At 35.2% G+C, this 21,638-nt stretch overlaps 2 protein-coding genes, 1 long non-coding RNA gene and 1 pseudogene across 4 annotated transcripts in view; 1 reads left to right on the top strand and 3 right to left on the bottom strand.

Annotated features, from left to right (window-relative positions):
- The window catches only part of LOC147534705 (protein BOBBER 1-like), an 83,899-nt gene that overhangs the window by 13,472 nt on the left and 48,789 nt on the right, over positions 1–21,638 (bottom strand). The window lies entirely within an intron of this gene.
- On the top strand, positions 689–2,156 carry LOC147534708 (uncharacterized). The gene is made up of 2 exons (XR_015227957.1): positions 689–779; positions 1,141–2,156. It is a non-coding gene; the product is annotated as an uncharacterized LOC147534708 (long non-coding RNA).
- On the bottom strand, positions 4,722–7,926 carry RPA2 (replicon protein A2). Of its 2 annotated transcripts, none has more exons than XM_086646485.1 (10): positions 7,677–7,926; positions 7,478–7,585; positions 7,284–7,381; positions 7,138–7,179; positions 6,886–6,963; positions 6,016–6,094; positions 5,837–5,920; positions 5,679–5,740; positions 5,104–5,172; positions 4,722–5,004 (listed from the first exon to the last, which is right to left on the bottom strand). In XM_086646485.1, the coding sequence occupies exons 1-10, from the start codon at positions 7,785–7,787 to the stop codon at positions 4,920–4,922; spliced, it is 816 nt and encodes a 271-aa protein (XP_086502611.1). In that variant the 5' UTR covers positions 7,788–7,926; the 3' UTR covers positions 4,722–4,919. The 2 variants fall into 2 exon arrangements, with proteins under 2 accessions (XP_086502611.1, XP_086502610.1); XM_086646484.1 differs by having other exon boundaries at positions 5,828–5,920.
- On the bottom strand, positions 20,006–21,262 carry LOC147534710 (protein PIN-LIKES 6 pseudogene; annotated as a pseudogene).

Here is a 21,638-nt window from a genome sequence, read left to right on the forward strand (position 1 = left end):
AGAGCGGTTTTTATTGGATATTATTCTTTTGTATTATTATTTTTTTGTTTCTTTTCTCTTAAATTAGATGTTATTTTAGTGAAAGAGAAAGAGATTTTAGTTTCTTTTTTTAACTCTTGAAATTTATTTTGTTTCTTTTTTTCTTAAATTAGTTATTTTATTTCTAAGAAGGAAACAATTATTGTTTTCTAAATTGGTAACTTTATTTCTAAGAAGGACTCTATTTTAAATTTTGAGAAGGGTTTCTAGACAATATCCTTTATTAAAAAATGATGTTTGTCTCAGTCATCGTTTTCCCTTCTGTTTTAGGGCACTAACACTTGTATCAATCAAACGTTACGAAGTTTATTGTTATATTTTATTGAGAGAGAGAATTTTTATTAGTTATTATTTTTTTGTATTATTTTTTGTTATTTTCTCTTAAATTAGTTATTATTTTATTGAGAGATAGAGATTTTAATTTCTTTTTTAACCCTTGAAATTTATTTTGTTTCTTTTTTTTTAAAATTAGTTATTTTATTTCTAAGAAGGAAACGATAATTGTTTTTTAAATAGGTAACTTTATTTCTACGGAGGACTATATTTTAAATTTTGAGAAGGGCTTCTAGACAATATCCCTTATTAAAAAAGGATGTTTGTCCCAGTCATCGTTTTCCCTTCTGTTTTATATAATAGATATATATAGTGCCTCCAACTAAAAGCGAGGAAAAAAAGAAAGAAGAAGAAGAGAAGGATCTGAAACTTGGACTCTGATTATCTGCACAATTCTAAAAAAAAAGGTATTAATTTCTTAATCATCATCTCCTCTCATTGTCTTTATTAATTCCGATCACATGTTTGTTTTTTGAATTTATGATATCAATTTAGTAGAGGATGATTTCCTTTTTGTTTATATGTTTTTTTCGTTAGGATAAAATACCTGAGTACAATATCATATGTCATTAGATCGTCCTATAGACACTGGTACACCCTGAAGGTCATAGAAACTAGGGATCCTAAACCTATTTATTTATTTATACCTTTGGATATATTGGGTTATTTGATTTTTGTAAATACCCCTTTGAATTTCTGAAACAAGTTAGGTTTTATGATTGAAAGATGTTATATTATAATCTTGATTTTAGTGTTTCTTCCTATCAGAGAGACACGAGGATGAAGAGATTTTTTTCCCACCTAGAGATGAGGAAGGAAATGGAAAGTGAGGATAGTTACAGTACTGCCATTGAAACCACTATGGAACTAGTGGAGGAGTATAGAGCGCTACGCCCAAAGACGACAATGCAAAACAAGAAGAAGAAGAAGAAGAAGCCACCACCAGCACCACCACGATTACGGGAGCCACTGCTAACTAAGATTACTAAACTTGGAGGAACAACCCCAGTATGGTGGCAAGAGAAAAAGCTCACAAGAAGCGACATAGAACAAGGAAGACTCCTTCTACTGCCATGTGAGGCATTCGAAGAATTGTTGACATCTGAAGAAAAGGAGGTATTAATGGGTGATGATAAGAAGAAGAAGAGCAAAGGGATGTTGAATGTTTATGTGATGCTTTCAAGTGGTGAACCGTGGGAAGTTGAACTCAAGAAACAGGGCAAGAAATACTATGTATTGACTAAAAACTGGACCAAGATAGTTAAAAAGTATGAGTTAAGCCACGAAATAGACACATTGAACTTGTGGTTCTCCCGACTACCTGCCAACGAGAAGAGAGATTGTTCCAAGATTTGCATTTGCGCAATGATTGATAGCGAACCATATATAGAACATCGATTACAAGAACTTGACCATGCTACCAGCAAACGTGAGGAATATCTTCTCAGTGAAATAGCCGATTGGTTATATGATGGTTAACCTTCCTTATTAGATGATATAGCTAAGCATTTAGATGCTAGTGAATAATGCTAGTGAATAGGTATATGAATCAATTGTGTATTAAACCAATTGAACTTGTAGTGATAGTAATATGTCATTAGCAGTTTCTTAAATTAGTTAGACTATTAGTGGTATGATAATGTTTTCTTGAAAAGTGACTCTCTCTGCCCAGGACAATATCTGGCCGGATCCTGGCCGGGACATGCCCTTGGCAGAGCATTGCGGCTGTATTTTCTTAATTATTCCTTTTTGTCTTTTACGACGAAATAAAAAAGATTTTGCAACTTCAAGCAAGGGGAAGAACATTCATGTTCCAACTGCAGTCTGCAGGTGGAATCCATATCAAGAAGGAAATGAGTAAAAGTGTTTTTCAACAGGGGCGTGTTTGAGGGGTGCGACCGGTGCGATCGCACCGGTCCCCCTCAAACCACCAAATTTTGTGAGAGATAGGGCCCAACAGGTATTATAATTTGGCACTTTCTATTCATTTTATCAACTCATTATTACTTAAGTTTTTTTTTGTTAAGGAATTACCTTGAAGTATTACAAACAACAACTACTAGTTAAGGTAATCAATTAGTTTTAGTTATACTTAAAGACTAGTTATAAGTTAAATACTTATTTTTCTATTTTTTCATATGTGTGTGGTTCAATGTACCGTTTTTGCATATAAATGTTCAAGAGAAAAAAAAATACACAACTTGTATTCATCATTATAGAAAAAAATTATCTACCTTTGTTCATTTGTGATATTTACTAAATCTATTATGTGTAAAAAAAGTTACGTTCTAATATTATCAAAGAAAGGGTCTCAATTTTTTTTCGCACCGGCCCCCCCAAATTCTCGGCTAGGCCACTGTTTTTCAAACTTACCTAACCCCTCCGACTGTAAAATTTTGGGGTGGAAAAGACTTTTATTTCCCCACCTCACCACCACTTCTTATCACACTGCTTCCCAAATGTCCACTTCTTATAACAAAGAAAATTATCGTCTTCTTCCTCCACTCCTCCCACTACCACCATTTATGGAAGAGAATGAAAAAGATGAAAATCAGCCGCAACCTTCAATTTCTTTTGGTGTAAATTACCCTATTTACATTTGGGAAGTTTTATAAGTAGTGCCCACACTTATTCAAAGCAATGAGTTTTTCATCCCATGCTTGGCCTAAACAAGTTGACTAACTATGGTTCAATTCAGTTCTATTTTTGAGGGTGTTCATCACCCATTTCTTCTTTTTCTCTCCCTCCGACAAAACGTCGTCGGCCACTTTGTAGGCGGTGGGGTGGTCTATGTCGAATCTATTATGGTATTACGACAATCCAAATAGCCTCTTGACCTATCAAGGAGATACTGTCATCATCTGCTTCATGTGTTTGGTAATACAGTAGGTTGGATGGTCATGTAGAATGTCCTCCTGGTGGCTAGAAAGAGTATGGTGATGCACAAGACACCGTTCGCCGCGGTCCAAGATTTGGTGTATAAAATGGTGGGGTCGGACTGATTTTTGGATTGTCTATTCCGTTTTTATGTTTGATTTTTATACAAAAATTGTAACAGTTTACAAGACTTCAAATTAGACGATCTGAAATATATAACAAAAATTGGAGGCGACAACCCGAATGTTGTTAAATATTTCAGACTGTCCAGCCTAAACAGATGAGCCAACCTTATGTTGTATTGATTGATTCAGCGGCCTTTACTATACGACAATGACGAGGTTCCAAACTTGAAATAATCCCTTTAACATCGCTAAACAATGAATTTGAAAAAGAAATCTTATCGAATCATGCTCGTTTAAGAAAGGGGTGATTGTTAGTATCAGTTTCAAACTGAAGGAGAAGGTGAGAAGTGGCATCAAACGTCATATTTGGAGAGTGCGGTTTGAAAGGAGGCACCAATAGCAACCTCATCTAAAGGCTTTCTAGAGGAAACGCCACATTAGCAAGAATAGGAGACTCCCGCAAGACCAATTGATTATAGGGGAGATTACGAGGAAACAAGCGTATTTAACAAAATACTCCTCATCAGTTGTAATAACTTTTATAACATGAATTATCTTGATACACCTTAAAAATACTCCTCGTCAGTTGTCGGTCACTAGATGAAGTACAAGCGTTGGTTGGATAGGAGCAGTTAATAGGGCCAATGTTCTCGGCTATAAAAGAATTTTTGTAGAAAAAAAATTACTGAAAACATCGCTTTCCCCAAAACATCAACCTTAGGTTATGTTGGGCCGACATAAATTTTGTATTGTTACCCAAAGTAACCCAGCCGGGGTACACAACTCCTTTGCCCCGTTTACTACGATGGTCCAACACATCATTTTGGTTCGTCATACTCATCTTGTGCTACAAAATGGAAAAATTGAGTTGAGTAAACTTGAAATGATATTTGAAGCTTACAATGTTCACTGGCTTATATTTAGTCTACATTAAAATTTATCATTCAATTATATCTGTATTTTATTTTGTTCCATATTTAATCTTAGAAATATACTTCAAAACTTAAAATGTTGGAAAAAACTAAATTAATAATGTTTCTTATTGTTTTAACTGTGTATTTGATCAGACTGGAAAAAAAACATTAAAGAAATAAGTTGAAGTATGGGATCTTATTATGGCCTCATTGCGGATAAGTTAAAACTTGATTTGGAAACAAGATAGAAAATCTAACTAAAATCATTGTTTTAAGAAAAAAAAGATAGTGGCCTCGATTTTGTTTTATAAAGAAAAGTGGATTTTAGAATGACAATTTACATGTTAGAATTTACTACATTTCAAGTTATATAAACACGATGTCTTCATTAGAGAAGAAATCTATATTATTTCATAAAAAAAGAGAAGAAATCTATATAATTGTTTTCTTTTTATCAACAAATTATCAGTAGAATTCAGAAAAAGAGAAATAGTAAAAACTAAAAGAGTAAGAAATCAATATTAGCACAAACTTGTAACATTAAGATGCAAGTCCACAGCCACAACCTCAAACCATTTCTAAGAAGGTAAGGACTCTTATATCAATTAACATGAAAAAACTTAATAAGTTATCAAAAGTTTTTAGTAGTCTTGTAATGGAACTCATCTATTGTGGTGTAAACTGTGCCCTCATCCTCAAGAGCTTTAATTGAGTCCCTGGAGAAAGAAGTTAATTAATGCAGTATAAATATGAAAATAGAGCTTTAATTGTGTTTTATATAATAGATATATAGGGAGAGAGAGAGAGAGAGATACATGAGAGTCGCAACCGGAAGCTTCAGCTGCCTAGCAAGTTCATCTATATGTACCCCTGTTGACCCTCCACTAAGAAAAACAAACAGAATTACTAGTATCATTGTATGAGCAAACAAAACATAGAAATGGGGATAGATTACTACTCTACATATGACAAACTTGCAGTTGAATTAAGCCAAGAATAGTAGATGCGCATAAAATATAACAATACGAACATTGGTTTCCCTAGTTTAGAAATACAAAAGTTGCCACCCAACCAAAATAGAATTTATAACGGAGCAACTAACTTTCAAGCTTCATCCAACTCATTTTGTGTTTTCAAGAATACCCAAGGACAAAGTCTTCAAATTACTGTTTCAGGATAAAGCTACAAGTCTCTAAATTAGCCAGTTTTGGCAGTAATTTCATTTAGTAGTTGTCGCCACATAGTTGGATGTGGTTTGATTTCATTATAAGCACCAACAAATGGGTCAAGAAACAACAAAGCAATAAAAATGCACAAGTTTTTTTTTGGAAAGTTAACAAAAATATACAAGTTGAAAGCCAAAATTACAAAATTACAAAGAAGAACTCACATATTTGCTGGTAGATTCAAACACTCAATGATCATATGATCAATTCGACTTAGCCCGGATAACTGAAAGGATCAAATGAAATATGTGAATAAGCCAGTCAGGATAATTATCAATGACACTTTATATGTTAATTGTGATGAATTTCATACTTGACTTACAGCATCATTTTGATATCCCATTGATCCATTAGTCATTGTTGAATTAACAGACTGAGGCGGGCCTTGGGTACCACCCTGCACCTTCTATTTAGAAAGCATAGGAAATAACCAATCAATCAAACAGTCCATATAACGTGATAGATCCGAAGAACAATACTACAATATTTGCATATCGATACCTGTGATTTGGTATTGAGACAGTGTACATACATACACTCAATAAAGTGGTAAGCAATCTCATTGAAGTCTGTCACGGGCCTGCAAATCAGTAACTTGAGATACTGTAATGCAAATCAGTAACTTGAGATACTGTAATCTAATACCTGACCCAGAAATTTACATATATGGAGTGCCATCAGGAGCCAACATGTTTATACATAATACTCACACTTATTCACTTAAAAAAAACCTTAACATGAAATGTTGTTAGAGAACTACTAACATAACTTCTGAGACGGATCTAGGTCACCAACAACTCCTGGAACGGTTGGCTGGCCTAAGTTTCATTTAGGCTCAGGCATTCAGCAGGAAATTCCAAATACAATATATAATGCAAAGCAGAAAAACTCTCTTGTTTGAACAATAATATATACAAAAAATTGAGTTGAAAAACTATAACTACCAGTCTCATGTAGATCAAAAAGAGTACGATATACTCGGCTATGTTATTTCATTTTTCACTGCAACTTCCTCTTTATTTTTTCACTATTACAATCTCTTCATGTATTACTACAACACAAAAAGACTAAGAAATAAAAATGATCACCATAAGAGTACTCCTCACTTGTTCTTTTTAAACTCATTAAAACTTTTGGCAAATACTGGTAAGCCTTTTCCATATTAGTTTGTGCAAAACAATTGTATCAAAGATTTGAATCAAGTATCAACATATAAGATAAAACTCCAAACACCTCTATGAAAACAAGAAATCGATTAAATAACAAACCAACAACCTAATGTTAATCCACCCAGGTTCTTACTTTTAAATGCTTAATTAATAATTACATATCAACGATTATGAAAAAATGATAAAACGTAAAGGAACATACCGCACAGAAAAAACAACCATCTGCTTTTTACCCTGAAAAGCTTTCAAGTGCCCGTGAACTCGAACATACATTCCATCCCTAGTTGTAGACAAAACAAAATTAAATTAGCCTAACACTAAACAGAAAATGTTCATATAAGTGGATAAAGCAAATACCTTTTGAACAAACAAAGAACGTAGTAACTTTTACTTCTTAGTCATAGATGCAAAATATCGTGCTCGAAGTAAAAATATATAGTAGTGAACAACTTACTGAATTTCCGACATCTCCCTCGAATCTATGCTTTCGTTCAACCTAATAACAAAACGAGTAAAGAATGAAATAGTTGGTAATGATGTATCATACTTTTCGAAGTAAACTATTGAAGAAACTAATCAATAATGTGAAAAAGAATATACCATCTTTGACAACCCATTTTACCAGTTCCATCGTCAATGCTAAAAGTAACTTCTGTTACCTTTTCCCCAATGTTAGAAACTAATCCAACAAGTGTAACCTAATTCAAATCACAATACCCAATTAACAAAAAGCCCTAAAATTAACAGTATATCAAGATACAATAACAACATATATTAGGGTTTTGTAATAGTACGTTTTTTACTGCAACGCCATCAACGAGGAAATTAGATTTGTCATCGTTTGTAAGATGAGCACTGATTATCTGCTTCACTGTTAACGGAACCAAACCCTTGTCACGATCCTGGAACAAAAACAATGAAATGAAACTAAAACACTCAAAGAAAGAACACCAGTATGAAAATGAAACGGAAAATAGAAGGGCAGATTATTACGTTGGCCGAAGAAGAACCAGATTCAGTAATTTGAGTTGCCTGAGAAGGCATATATCCTCCGCCAGAGAAGGCGGCGTTAGGGTCGAACGGCGTTTGAGTCGATGAATACATTTTCTTTTCTGAGAAACCCTAAACTTCGATCTCTGTAGAAGGGGAGGGGTAAAGGCGAGGCTAAAACGTGGAAGGAACTTTTTATTGTCGAGGGCAAAAGTTCTCCCGCCCAATTGTAATTTTCCCGCTAAATGTTAGTAGAAGAGAGACCTCATAAGTGTCAGCCCAAATGAAACCTAATCTGACTTGGAAAGTCTGACTCAAAAAAATCTGAAACTGATTAGAGAAGTCTGCTCTGAAATCTAAGAAAGAGTGCTAATGTTGAAGGATAATTGAAGAACTTACAGTTGAGTGCATAGATTAGACTTGAAGATAATAAAAAAGAATTCCCCAAATAAGATCGAAGGATTAAGAAATTATTATACTCGTGATACCATGTGAAAAAATAGTTCTGAAACAACAATAATTAGATAATCAGATGTATTCATTATTGATCTATAGATATTTATAGACTTAATAAGAGGAGAAAGTAACATAATTAAAATTACAACTTACAAGAAAGGAAATACTCCTAATTACAAAAAATGTCAAAATAGTTTTGGAATGTTTGTATTGTCAATATCTTCTCTATAACTTTACTTCATTAAATTAATAATAATAATAGTGTTCTAACTTGTATAATAATTAAGAGATATTTCTGAAATGGAAGATATAGTTGGTGGCTTTGAATGTATATGGGAACAAAGACCAACTCGTTTCAAAAAAAAAGAGTTGATGCTATGCCCGGCCACTTTCCCGACCAGGTGACGTGACTGATCCAGAGTACAGTCAACACAACAACCTTCTCTCTGCCCAATAGCCGGACAAGAACTCTCTGCCGGCAACATGGAAGTGCTTGTTTGGCTTTTTTTTTCGCCCATCAAAATTTTGCACCCCGATAATTTTTTTATTTCCCCAAACCACGAACCCTATTTTAATGTGTTCGTGAAGAAGGGAATTTTTAATCAATTATTTCTATTCGTATGTTAAACATGCTCAGTTACAACTACAACAACCTATCTCAAAATATCAACACCTAGTTCTTTATTGTCTCGTTCCGTTTATTGTGTATATCCCCTATCTCGAAACATATTTAAATTAATGGAGAATTTAATATATAATGACATGAAACCTCTAGAGCTTCTCTTTTCTCTGACAAGTACCAACCAGACCTGGTCACCTGGAGCTGAAAATGCTTCGGCCTCTGATAATCTGGGTATATTTTTTTGTTAACTCAAGACGAAACGAAATGAATCAAGCTAGATTTTTCGATCTTCTCAATCTGTTTTCTCGAGCTCCTGAAATCTTTTATCCCAATCTTTGGCATCGTAGTCTTGATCATACAAGTCTTCTTCGGTACTATATACAATTCGGTCCTTTCCGATGACCTTTCGTTGGGCCATGTCCCGAGCACTCATCAGCTGTAAGAAAACCAATATTCAGAAACTAAACGAGGTACAAGAAAGAACTAAATTAAGATGTGTTACAAAAACTGCATAGAGAGAAATAATCTGACAAAATGTAAAATGAGAACTTGAAAAGTAAATGTTAAAGTTGAAAATGATAATATAGCCAAGAACACTGCTGTTTGTTTTCTTCTCGTTGCCCAAAACTGAATCCTCTGACTCAATCGAACCCACAAGCAGCCAAAATCAGTCAGGAATCAAACAAAGACAAACCTTCTGAAATCACTTGAGTTAATTCAGGCTTCAACTCAAAATTTAGATCTGACTTGAAAAAACAAACACTACTAATTGATAGTATACCCACTGAAATGTCCGCGAGTATCTGGCAAGCATCCGAGTGACGTGTCCAAAGTACCAAGGAAGAAGTATCTATTTTACATAGTTAAATATTTTGTCTTCCTAAACAGAAAACGTGGGACGTAAACTATGATTCAGTAAGGTATACTACTGACTTCATGTAAAAGAATATAATCTTTGTCGTGTTAGTTGAGAAGTCATTTAGTATTCTGTTAGGGAGTTCTACCTTGGAGCTACACACTTCTCATGTTTAATCTCGTCTTGAAATATAAGAGAGGGGGTTAAATACCTTTCCCCTTAAAGAGGCATCGGGCAATTCAAAGTACTCGAGCTCGTTGTTCTCTTGCTAGATTTCTATTCTTTATCTCAGCATTTGTCTTACGAACTATGAACTATCGGATAAGAGGAATGACAAAAAAGGACCCAGCATAAATCTGCAATTATATCCTGGGTGAAGTTAGTTGAATTGAAAACAAATAGAAGCTGGAAATGAAATAGATCGTTGACACTACTGATGAGTGTCAACCTCATTAAAACTGCATAATTGATTCAAATTTTCGTGTTTTTTGTCATGTCGATGCACGAGGAAGAGACTGCAATTTTACTTATATATTATGTAGAATTGAATTTATTCATATATCATGATATGTCATCTAGGTTAAACTTGACAGTGCTCTAAGTTTAGCAATTTCAACACTATCCATCATTGAACAATGTCACAGGTAATGGCATCTTGCCCGTCAAACCACACGTTTCTTTTAACAAAAACAACTACTGTAACATGCACAACTCTAAACCAAGTGCATCCCTTGAATTAAAATTTAAAAATTAGGTGCATGAACTGATTAAAGAAACATACTTAAGCACTGAAAGTTCATACTTAAGCACTGAAAGTTCGTACGAATGAAAGAAACCCATTCGGTGCTATAGTCGTGCAGCTCGTGCTCCTTCAAATGGAAATAAACGGAAGATGTTAAGGAGGAAAACATAGAGAAGAACCAGATGGAACAATTTAGGGTGATCAAAGAAACCATACTTTAACATAGTACCAAGAACAATAACCCCGAAAAGATTCAGCGCTCCCAAACCTACAACCATTGCCTTCTCCGAGTTTCCTGTTTTACTGCACAAGTCACCTTGTAATGTATTAGGGAACACAAAGTGAACCAATTTAATTTTTTGCTGCATTACAAACTTTACGAGAAAAGGTGGGGAAGAATAACCTGAATTGCCATTTCTTCTCCTTCAAGAATTTCTCTACCCCTCCAACCCACTCAGTCCATCTTTTCCCAACATACTGTTTTCTTCTGTTCCTTTCATCATAAGCAGTTTTTTGTAGTGACGGAAAGTCGGAAACTGGTAAAGAATATTACCCTGCGGCTGCACAGAAGTCGTTTGACGTCACAAGAATATAACCGATGCTCAAGTAACACACACACAAGTACCGCGACAAGAAAACAGTTTACTTTTACTTAATAAATCAGTTAACTGAGACCAGACAAATGGCTGAAACAACAATGAGATGATATCATAAGTTAGTAACTCCATAAAAGCATATGAAGTGAGTAATACAATAATGACCATCACTTTATCAGGTCAGCAAGGCAATCTTGATAAACCTGTTCCACCATTGCCTCATTTATCCACTATAATTCGCTAACTTGACCCACTTAACTAACATATAGTTCTGTATCAACTATTGCAATTAGAAGTACGAAAAAATGATAATTTGCATATAAAATTTCCCCGGTAGCTAATGCCTCTCCTTATCCTGCATAACCATATTAGCACAAAACCTAGGCGTATGACCTCGAACAGTTTGGGTAATATAGACCTTTTTTTCTTATTTACACGAAAGTTATAAACTTATGACATAGTTAAGATCGATACACTATACTCATATGTCACTTTGGTTTGTCAGTGACCCAAAGAGGAAACAACGATAAGTAATTACCAGCAACATATTTTTTTCAACTTTGAAACTACATATTACAACGCACCTCTTCGCCTACTTCAAGATAACCATCAAACTTCAAGATATTCCGCAAAGTATAATTCTCATGTTCCAGGGCTAAATAAAAGTATAAAACAGATATCAGCGTGAAGAAACCATTAAATCTAAAGGTCCTCCGAGTTCCACTCTAAGCACATTAGCCGGTCGTGAATTCATTTACACAGGTTTTCTCCATCCCATGTGACTAAAAACCATTTAGCATAGCTTCATACCACATTTTCACCCATTGGTGGCACATCAAGGTAGGGTGCAATTTCCTCTGGAGTGACAACACCGCCATACGAAGATCCCTGCTTGAAGATATTTATACTGGGATTCCTTAAATTGTATCAGGGATCTTCCTAGATGCATCTTTGGATATCTTTGCTACAGAAAAGGGAATAACTACACATTTTTTAACAATAACATGCTGAGCAGTATGAGCTGAAAACTGAGGCATTAACAGTGAGGACGGTGAAATGACAGGCCAGACGCGATATGTTTAGAGCAATAAAAAACTGAAGTAAACTTATGAACGATAAGAAATGATAGCCAGAAATGATAGAAAGCAAGATGGTCATCAATATGTTGCCGTTGTAAGAAATTGAAACTAGTAAACTTATGAACAATAAGAAAACAATTATTGAGAAATGGAAGACCGCCGTAAGGTATGTGCAAGGGATCGATAACCAATGTGGGTGTTGGGCGAAAATACCTTCTGCTTGAAAGAAGAGCAATGATAGAGGTGTAAACGATCACAATTTGAATAATGTACCATAATTTGAATAATGTATTCAGAGTTGAGGAATTTTATAGGCAATGCCCAAACTTGTTATAGGCAATGTATTTTCCACTTATGACTTGGTCAATTCAATATGACCATATTTCTTTAAAGGCAATGCGTACAATAATGAAGTTTTGAGGGTTATATTCACCCAAGTTATCTTTTCTCTCTCTTCAAAGTAAGAAACTAAATCAAGTCCTAGATGTCGAACCCGAATCCCTAAACCCTAACTTCATCTCACCAGAAATATCAAAGTCACCGGTTACCGGCGACCTTCAAAACGCAACATCCATTGTGTTCGCCTCCTCAAACTCTAAGTGCAAGTGATACCATTTTTGTTAAAAATCACCATGGATGAAGAAAGTTCCAAAAATATTGGGGATACGCCAAAAGACTGCACCAAAATAATTTATGCCCAAAATTCTTTTCTAAAGCGGTATGTGAGCATTCCCTAATACTTCAATTCATGTTTGAAGGAGTAAATTTCGACATTGATTAAAAAAAGATTGACATCGACCTCAAAATCGGTCTGGTTCGACCAAGTTCGTGTGTATAGCACGGTGTGACCAGACCGATTTCGACATACTTGCTTTCTGTTGTTGAAATCGGTGAGGTTGTATCGATTTGCATGGTCTCCACCAGTGTGGCCACACCGACTATCACTGCCTTTATCAGTACGAGCCCACCGTGTCAACAATAGGAACTTAATTTTTGTTAACGAATTCAAGTTGATGATTGCCTCAACTCCGGACTAAAACATCTAGCAGAAACGCTTCAATTAAGACTCCAAGCAACCCCACACATAGAAATTTTGTTTTGGATCAAGATAATACAGAAATTCGATCTCCCGAATTTTAGGGTTTATGGACAGACAAAGTAGGAGAGATGGAAATGAGAGTTGTAGTGAACTCAGGTTAAGTATGGCTGGTTTTGAGAGAGAGATTTGAAGAAGAAAACGATGAACACCGTAGAACGATATCTCTTCTCTAAATTTGGGGAGGGGTTAAGTCAAAAGACTTTGACTTAACTTAGGTCAAACCGTGGTTGAGGCATTGCCTCCTACCCATACATTGCCTCTAATCAAATTCGGGCTTGCCTTTAGCGAAATTGCTTATAACAAGTTTGGACATTGCCTATAAAATCTCTCTTCAAAGATAAGGGGGAAAGTTGGGAAAACAAAATTTTATTTTCCTAGAGATGGGATTTAGAGCATTGGGATCCGTTTTTGTATTAGATGTAGGTTTATAATTTATTTTTGGGTTTTTTCTTGTTTTTGGGAGATTGGTGGACTAATTAGTCTTATTTGGGCCTAATTTTTGGACCTATGGCCCATTTTTTCTTATTTATAAATACACACCATCTGCTTCTCAAAAATTTGCAGACAGATCAACCTCCACGGCTCCATCATTTTGGCTAAATTCGTCCCTCGGCCAACTACCACCCCCACCGTCTTCCCATCTCTCTCTTTTGGGGTCGTCTAGACATCAATGTAGAGAGAGAGGTGGTCTTAAGAGTGAGTTACTTGCAGTCTTGTTTGCATTTACAGCAATGAATAATGATAACATTATGCCTTCTTTTTCTTTTTGGAGAACTTGTCATATTTTAGTACTAAAATTGGATTTTGAGCATGTAATCTTGTTTGCATTTACAGCAATGGACAATGAGTTTGTTGAACATTTTGATTTATTGTGGTTAACATTTTTACAAAGTGAATAAATTTACTGCAACTAAAAGTAATGATATCACAACTTGAGTTAACGATGATTTTCATTTCTTTTGAAGAGATAACAAAATTCATTTTAATCAAACACTTAATTAATTAGCATGGAAAGAAAATCCAACAACCCCTTGTTACAGGTGGTGGAAGAAGAGGTTGCACGTCAAGACATACGAGAGTGTCACATGCTGTTCATATGGTAAATGTGTCCAATATATGGTTGGGGACCGACAGCTAACCCTTTTAGATGTAACACCTTACAAGAACCAACTAATGATTACGAACAAATTGATGGTGGAGGCATTGAACCCAGCCCAACGAGGGCGAGAAGCGCATGTCTAAATGTTACTTTTTTTGACGAGGTGGAGGAACCCATGATATTAAGTTATAGCATCGTTCGATTTTTTGTTCGTGTAACATCTCCGACGTTATTTACTCCGTTGACGGTGATAACCGCGTCCGAAATAGTGCTTGAGCACTATCTGATCTCCCTAGTTCTAATCTCCTATTCTTTATAGGGTTCAATTCAAATTTTATTATCTGTGTTTTGACATTTTTAAACTACCACAATTTCTTCGTGCCCCTCTTCTTGACTTATTCTCTAAACATTATCGATTCAGTTTTCTCCAACATTTCAATTGTTTAATTCTATTTCTAAAACTGAATATGGATTATCTTTCAACCAAAAAAAACTGAATATGGAACAAAATAAAACATAATTTGTATATTAATATGTTTGAACGGAGCTTTATGATTATTTATAAGCCAATAAGCATTTTAAGCCAAACAAACTCACCTTTTACATTTTGTAGCATAAAATGAGTATGACAAACCAAAACGGTGTACTGGACTAATTATTTCAGTGAAGGGGTAACTTATGCATGATACTTTGACTTTGAGTCGAGACCAAAGCCCCATACTGAGCCCGATATAAAATTTATGTAGGTCCAACATACCAAAGGTTGATATTTGGGGAATGTAGGTTCCGTGGCATCCAAGATTTTAGGTGAAAATTTTTTAGATGCCCCAACCCCATCCCACCACCTGGGGCTTGGGCTGAATAAAACAGTACCCCGTAATTGAGTCTTTCCTCCTCCCCACCACGGCACCACCATTACCATTGGCCGATCACCGCAACCACAATTACCACCAACCGTCTCCCCAACACTACCACCAACCGTCTCCTCCCTCTCTCCCCACACTACCACCACTACGCCATGTTTGTTCTCTTCCCCCTCCTTCATTGTATTTCTTAAGTTAGTCTATTTCATATGATAGATATACTCATGTGTTCCATCACACAGTTAGATTAGTAACTGTTAGGTTAATCCCACGTTGGGTTTGTGGAAGGGCTCGGATTTGTTTGTTGGCCTTTTTGGGGTTCAGGTGCCCTTACGCCTGCTGATTAATACTAAAAAAAAATTATGAAATGGTAAAAAAAGGTCAACGTTTTGGGGAAAGCTAAATAGTTTTCGGGGTGTGAAGACTTGGTCAAAAATTAGTCAATTTTGTTTGACAATTTTATTTAGGGGGAAAGCAAAATACTTCTCCACCTCAGCTCTCTCTCTCTCCACCTCACCTCTCTCTCCACCTCACCTCTTTATCTTCTCCGATTAGGTCGCCGGCCGAAAAATTTGTCGGCCGGCGACCATGAAAAAAAATATATATATATTTCACTCTCTCTCTCTCTCTCTAGAAACTCCGGCGAAGGGGTTTCCCTTCGCCGGAGTTCAGGTCTGTTGATGTCTGGTCTGTTCTTCAACAGACCGGATCTGGTTTCTAGAGAGAGAGAGAGAGTGAAAAAAAACTTTCTTTTTTTTTTCATGGTCGGCGGCCGGAAAATTTTCCGCCCGGCGACCTAATCGGAGAAGACAAAGAGGTGAGGTGGAGAGAGAGTGAGGTGAGGTGGAGTGTTTTTTTTTATTTCTCCCTAAAATTTATTTCTCCGGAAAATTTCTAAAATTTTACATATTCCCTTTAAAATTTCACACTCCGGAAACTATTTAGCTTTCCCCAAAGCGCTGGCCTAGAAAAAACCTATGTCATTTGTTGATATAAATTCTTCTCAAGAAATAATACTTTTTGGAATACATACACTACAAAAATGACTAAATATTTGGGATAAACTACATGACCCCTGAATAAGTAAGTTGAGTAAGGGAAATTACATTGGTTCAAAATGTCATATTAATTTTATTTTATATTATTTTATTTTGAGTAAAATCACAATTTCATTCATAAGGGATAACATCACAAATTTACATGATGACCCCTGAATAAGTAAGTTAAGTAAGGGAAATTACATTGGTTCAGAATGTCATTTTATTTTATTTTGAGTAAAATCACAATTTCATTCACAAGGGATAACGATCACAAATTTACATGGTAAAATAATTCTCATTCCTCTAAGAACTACATGAGAGTTACATAATTAAAATTCTACACAAAATTTTCAATGTAAAGTGTCTCCTGAAGGGAAAGGAATAATAGGAATTGACAAGACACAGAGTCAAAGAAAAGACTCTAAAAGTCGGAAAAAAAGATCCTTAAGATCGAGAATGGAAAGATCGACAATATAGAAATTTATCATATACTAATAATATAGAAAATACTAATTTACATCCCCCTCGACTTTCATTGTAGTAGTAGATTGATCATCCTTGATAAAGCCGCGAAGTGTTGAAGTAATGAGAGATCGCCAATAACTGCTCCCTTTGATGTGGATGGTGATGATTTCTCAAGTTGTTTGTTTATGGCATCATTGATCCGTTTACCATCAAACGAAGCAATATGTGACTTCAATCCGACACCTCCTCCTCGATCTTTATACATATTCCCTTTTTCTTTACTCCTTTGCTTCAGCTTTGATTTCTTATTCCCAACATATATAAATGAAACTAATATCTGATAAATTAGGAGCAATTGAAAGGATAATGAATTGCACACAGTGAACGAAAATAGGGATTTGTATAGAGGATGTTAGTGAAAATTAAGGTTTCTAAGTTGGGTATGATATAAGATAAAACCAAATGAAAATGAAAACTACAAGATCTTGATTCTCTCTTCAAGAGAAGAATACGGTTATCGAGCAAGGAAGAGAGGCGTTTTTTTCTTTCAAGATCATGATTCTCTCGGTTCAGAATTTCATTTTAGAACTTCTAAATGGCATGTTATTCATATGGAAGTTTTATAGGCCCCCCTCCACCTTTCTTGCTAAAATGGTTTTTTTTGTGAATTTGGTACGAGTTCACCGAATTCACAATAAACTATTAGGTACGAAACCACCGAATTCATAATAGATCATTCGATACGAGTCCACCAAAATTCACTCCAGTAATCTATTTTTGTGAATTCGGTGGACTCGTACTAAATTCACAAGAGCCTGAGACCCTTTTATCAAGAACGGAGGCCTACAAAAACTTCCCTGTTCATTTTTATACAAGAATTCCAAAAAAAAAATAGCCAACTTTCCGCCCAAAAATACTTAGGAACTTTTAAGACAATTTTACTCACAATTTTATCCAATTTAGTTATACATTTTTTATTTTTATTAGGGGCGCCCGTATCAAATTCTTGGTGTGAAAACAACCCCAATAGAAAACAATATATCTTCTTCCTCAAACATAACATCTTCTTTTTTATCAACTTACATTTTCTATTAAGAACTCTTTTGGTAACGAAACAACCCCTCTTCCTTCTCTTCATCACAACTGTCATCACCTTACAACCTAACTAATCCATTAACGTTGGTACCTCGTAATTTTTTATGACTTGTGTTTGTTTGAATATACCGGTTCAACTCTCTCTCCTCTTTAAGTTTATCTTCTCTGTTTAATGGACAAGTAAAATTCTGATAACTCTTTGAACATATAAATTCTTTCTTCATTCTTATGTTTCCTTTGTCATATTATCATCCAAAATTTTATTAGTGTAAAAAAACGAAGTTTCGGTAATCAAATAGAAGACAATGAAATAATCTAAATTACCACAATAAAATTACGGAGGTAACCAATGTTTTCTTCATGCTTTACATTTCAAAAATGAGAAAGTTCAAGAGAGAAAATATGGATTGCTATAGCTTCAAAAAATTAGCTCGAAACGGAGGAGATCGGACCGTGCTCAAGCACTATTTCGGATGCGGTTCTTACCGTCAACGGAGAGAATAAACGTTGGTTTTGTGATAAGCAATTGAATGTCGGAGATGTCACACCAACAAAAAAACGGATGATAACGAAAGTTCATTATTTCTTACCTGAAATATTTTTTGACGGATGACGAAAAGTTCACATTGAACCCCATCCCTGCGACTGGAAATGCACCTAGTATTGATCTAACCCTATTTGATGAGACTGAAAGAAAACGTGGCATCAAACTTAAGCGATATGACAGTCACTATGCATTTGCCGGGAATAGGAAAGGACTGACAAATGAACTCGATTTAAAAGCCAAGGGATTACTCCTCATGTGGGTATTTATTTTTTTTTATTTTTTGAATAAGGTGATTGAATTATAAAGAAAAAGGGACGAAATATGTACAAGCCAAAGCGGCGAAAAAGAAAAAAGAAAGAGGGAAAAAACAAAGAAACAAAACAGCGAAAACAAAAACTACCCCCAACGATATTATAACTCAAGATAACAACACCTGTTTTGTGCCTTTGTGGTAGAGAAATTGTAAAATTGAAGTACATGAGTGATTAGAAGATCTATTCCTCTATGATTTTCATATTCTCTCTGCCCCTCCTCTAAACTTATTCTCTCAACAGTATCAAATCAGTTTTTTCAAACATTTCAACCAAAACTGAATATGGAACAAAATAAAACATAATTTGTACATTGATATATTTAAACGCAACTTTATGACTATTTATAAGTCAATAAGCATTTTAAGCCGAACAAAACTCACCTTTTACATTTTGTTGCATAAAATGAGTATGACAAACCAAAACGGTGTACTGGACTAGTCATTTTAGTGAAGGGGGCAAAGGAGGCAACTTCTGCATGTTAGTTTCAGTCGAGGCCAAGACCCAGACTAAGCCCGATATAAAGTTTTTGTAGGCCCAACGTAACCAAAGGTTGATATTTGCGGAATGTAGTTCTGTGACATCAAAGATTTTGGATGGAAAAATCTTAGATGCCCCAACCCCCATCCCATCACCGAACCCATCCCACCACTTCGGTGAAATAAAACAATACTTCGTAATTAGGTCTTTCCTCCTCCCCACCTACCATTACCATTGGCCGATCACCGCAACCACCACTACCACCAACCTTCTCCCTCCCTCCCCACACTACCACAACTACGCCATGTTTGTTCTCTTTCCCTCTCCTTCATTGTATTTCTCAAGTTAGTGAGTCTATTTCATATGGTAGATCTACTCATGTGTTCCATCATACAGGAGTATCAACAATTCTTGGTTGCATCGATTACCAAGTTAGTTTCAAATCTCTAGATCTCGAGTCCAAGACACGAATATATATTATCTTTCAAAAGAAAAAAAATCGTATATTTAGAAAGTGAACTTGATTGAATTTTATGAGACTTTACCTGTAATATATCTTATAACATAGAAAAAAGTGTCTAATCCACCTATTTTTAGGAGATAAATTTTTAGAGACAAAGCAAGTTCGAGTTCTTCTTGCTTATTTTAATGCAAGGCTATGAAATGTTTGTGGAAATCGTACTTTTCTCAATAAATAAAACTTTTGGGTTAAAATTCTTTTCTATATAAAAGTGTCATACAACATAAACAAAGCCGACAACTAAATCTTCTTCCACGAGTCAATGGTTGTTAGAACAAAAAAAAGATTTGTTTCCATGTATAAATTGAGCATATGATTAGATTGCTGATTTATTTTATTTAAAAAATGTACTAGATTAACCACGGATAAAAAAAATTCCACCCATAAACTCATCATAAGGTTAGGGTAAAAAATCTTATTATCCAAAAACATGGATAAAAGAAAAAAAAAATCAACAACTTGCTAGAACAAAATGGTGAGGTAGAGTACTATCCAACCAGCCATGGATATGACTGCAAATATATGAACCCAAAAAAGGACTGCAGCTGCTTCTCTTCCGCAACCTCGTAAACTAGCAACGGCACCGGAAAGCACAGACGTCGGCATTGTATGTTGTAGGAGAAGCACAAATTTGAACATCTTATCGCCGGGAGGAAGAAACCCAAGCATATCAGCTAATGTAACAATGCCTAAGCCAACTGGTGGAACCAATACTAATCGCCCGAAACAAATTGCGGCCGTTGTTTTCCAACCAAGTTTTGAACTTCCTATTCCTTCGACAAGATTTCCGCCTAAAGCTAATAAAATACAAGGAACCATTGCTTCCCCTAGAATAATGCAGCTATGGGTGAAGAAGAAAAGCGGAGCATCGTCTGTGAAGATCAAATTCTTCATAAAGGGTATAGAGCCAAGTCCCATTGCCAAGATAGAAGCAATTATAGGAGGCTGAATGATTTGTTTGAGCTTCAACTTATCATACAGATAGAACAGACAGCTTCTTATTCTTCCAAGTTTTGAATCATTTGGTTCTGGTTGGTGCTCAAGAAGCAAAGGTTCTTTCTCCAACGCGCCATTCATTGTGCCACTCGCTGATACGTCTGTGTACTTGATTGGAAGAAGAACTCTATCTTCGATATCAAATGTATCTTCGGGTAGAGGAGGAGCTAGCATCTGAAATACATAAGTATATAGAATAATAACTCCAACCCATTGTCCAAATGAAATATATGCAGTACCATCTTGACTACATTTATCTGAATCACCAAAAGGGTTGGATTTATCACGACATAAAGCGGAAATCAAAACAAGCGGAATATTTCCGATGTTTCCAATTCCAATCTGTATGATTGTAAACTTGAAGAATGGATATGGTGGTTGAATAATTTTCGCAACAATTAGTCCGATTATCGAACCTGAAATTGTAGCAAGAAGAACATTGAAAGGTATAAACCACCATTCAAGCAATTTCTCCATAGTGATAGCTCTTCCAAGTTGAGAGAAAATCAAACATGGAAGTAGAAGTGAAAAGACTAATCTATTAAGAAGTTTTCTTCCATTTTCATGGAGAATATTAACATACTTTGAAGCCATTAGAAATCCCAAGAAACAAATTGTGAATACTTTAGCAATTGGTAAAACTGCAAACTTCATTGTTGTTAGTAGTGATTCTCCATTCTCCACGGTTTCGGCCATGACCATTAATAAAATTCTTTGCAACATTTTCTTGATTCAAGGTCTGAATTGACTTCAGTCAAATTTCAGAATGTTTGTTTTTATCTGAATCGTTAGAATGAATAACTTTGGTCTATTTGAATTGTAGAATTTAGATTCAGACGAGTCGGATTTAGACAACGAGAAAAGAAAACAACACCTCTCAATCACCTTCTTATTTTCCCCTGATTTATAAAACAGGGGAATTACAATCTTCTGTTAATTCGCTTCAATTCGAATTATTTTCGATAATAATCACTCAGATTTGAACTAAATTCAATACACTTGAGCTTTCCAACTACAATTCGGATTAGTTTCTAATTCTTGATCTTCACTATTTCTTCTCTAGTTCTCAGGTTTTCTACAATCTAGTTAGTGTCTTTAC

Source organism: Eschscholzia californica, unplaced genomic scaffold (assembly GCF_041429995.1).
Source record: "Eschscholzia californica isolate CP2 unplaced genomic scaffold, dmEscCali1.0.p SCAF_6, whole genome shotgun sequence".
Classification (NCBI taxonomy): Eukaryota; Viridiplantae; Streptophyta; class Magnoliopsida; order Ranunculales; family Papaveraceae; genus Eschscholzia; species Eschscholzia californica.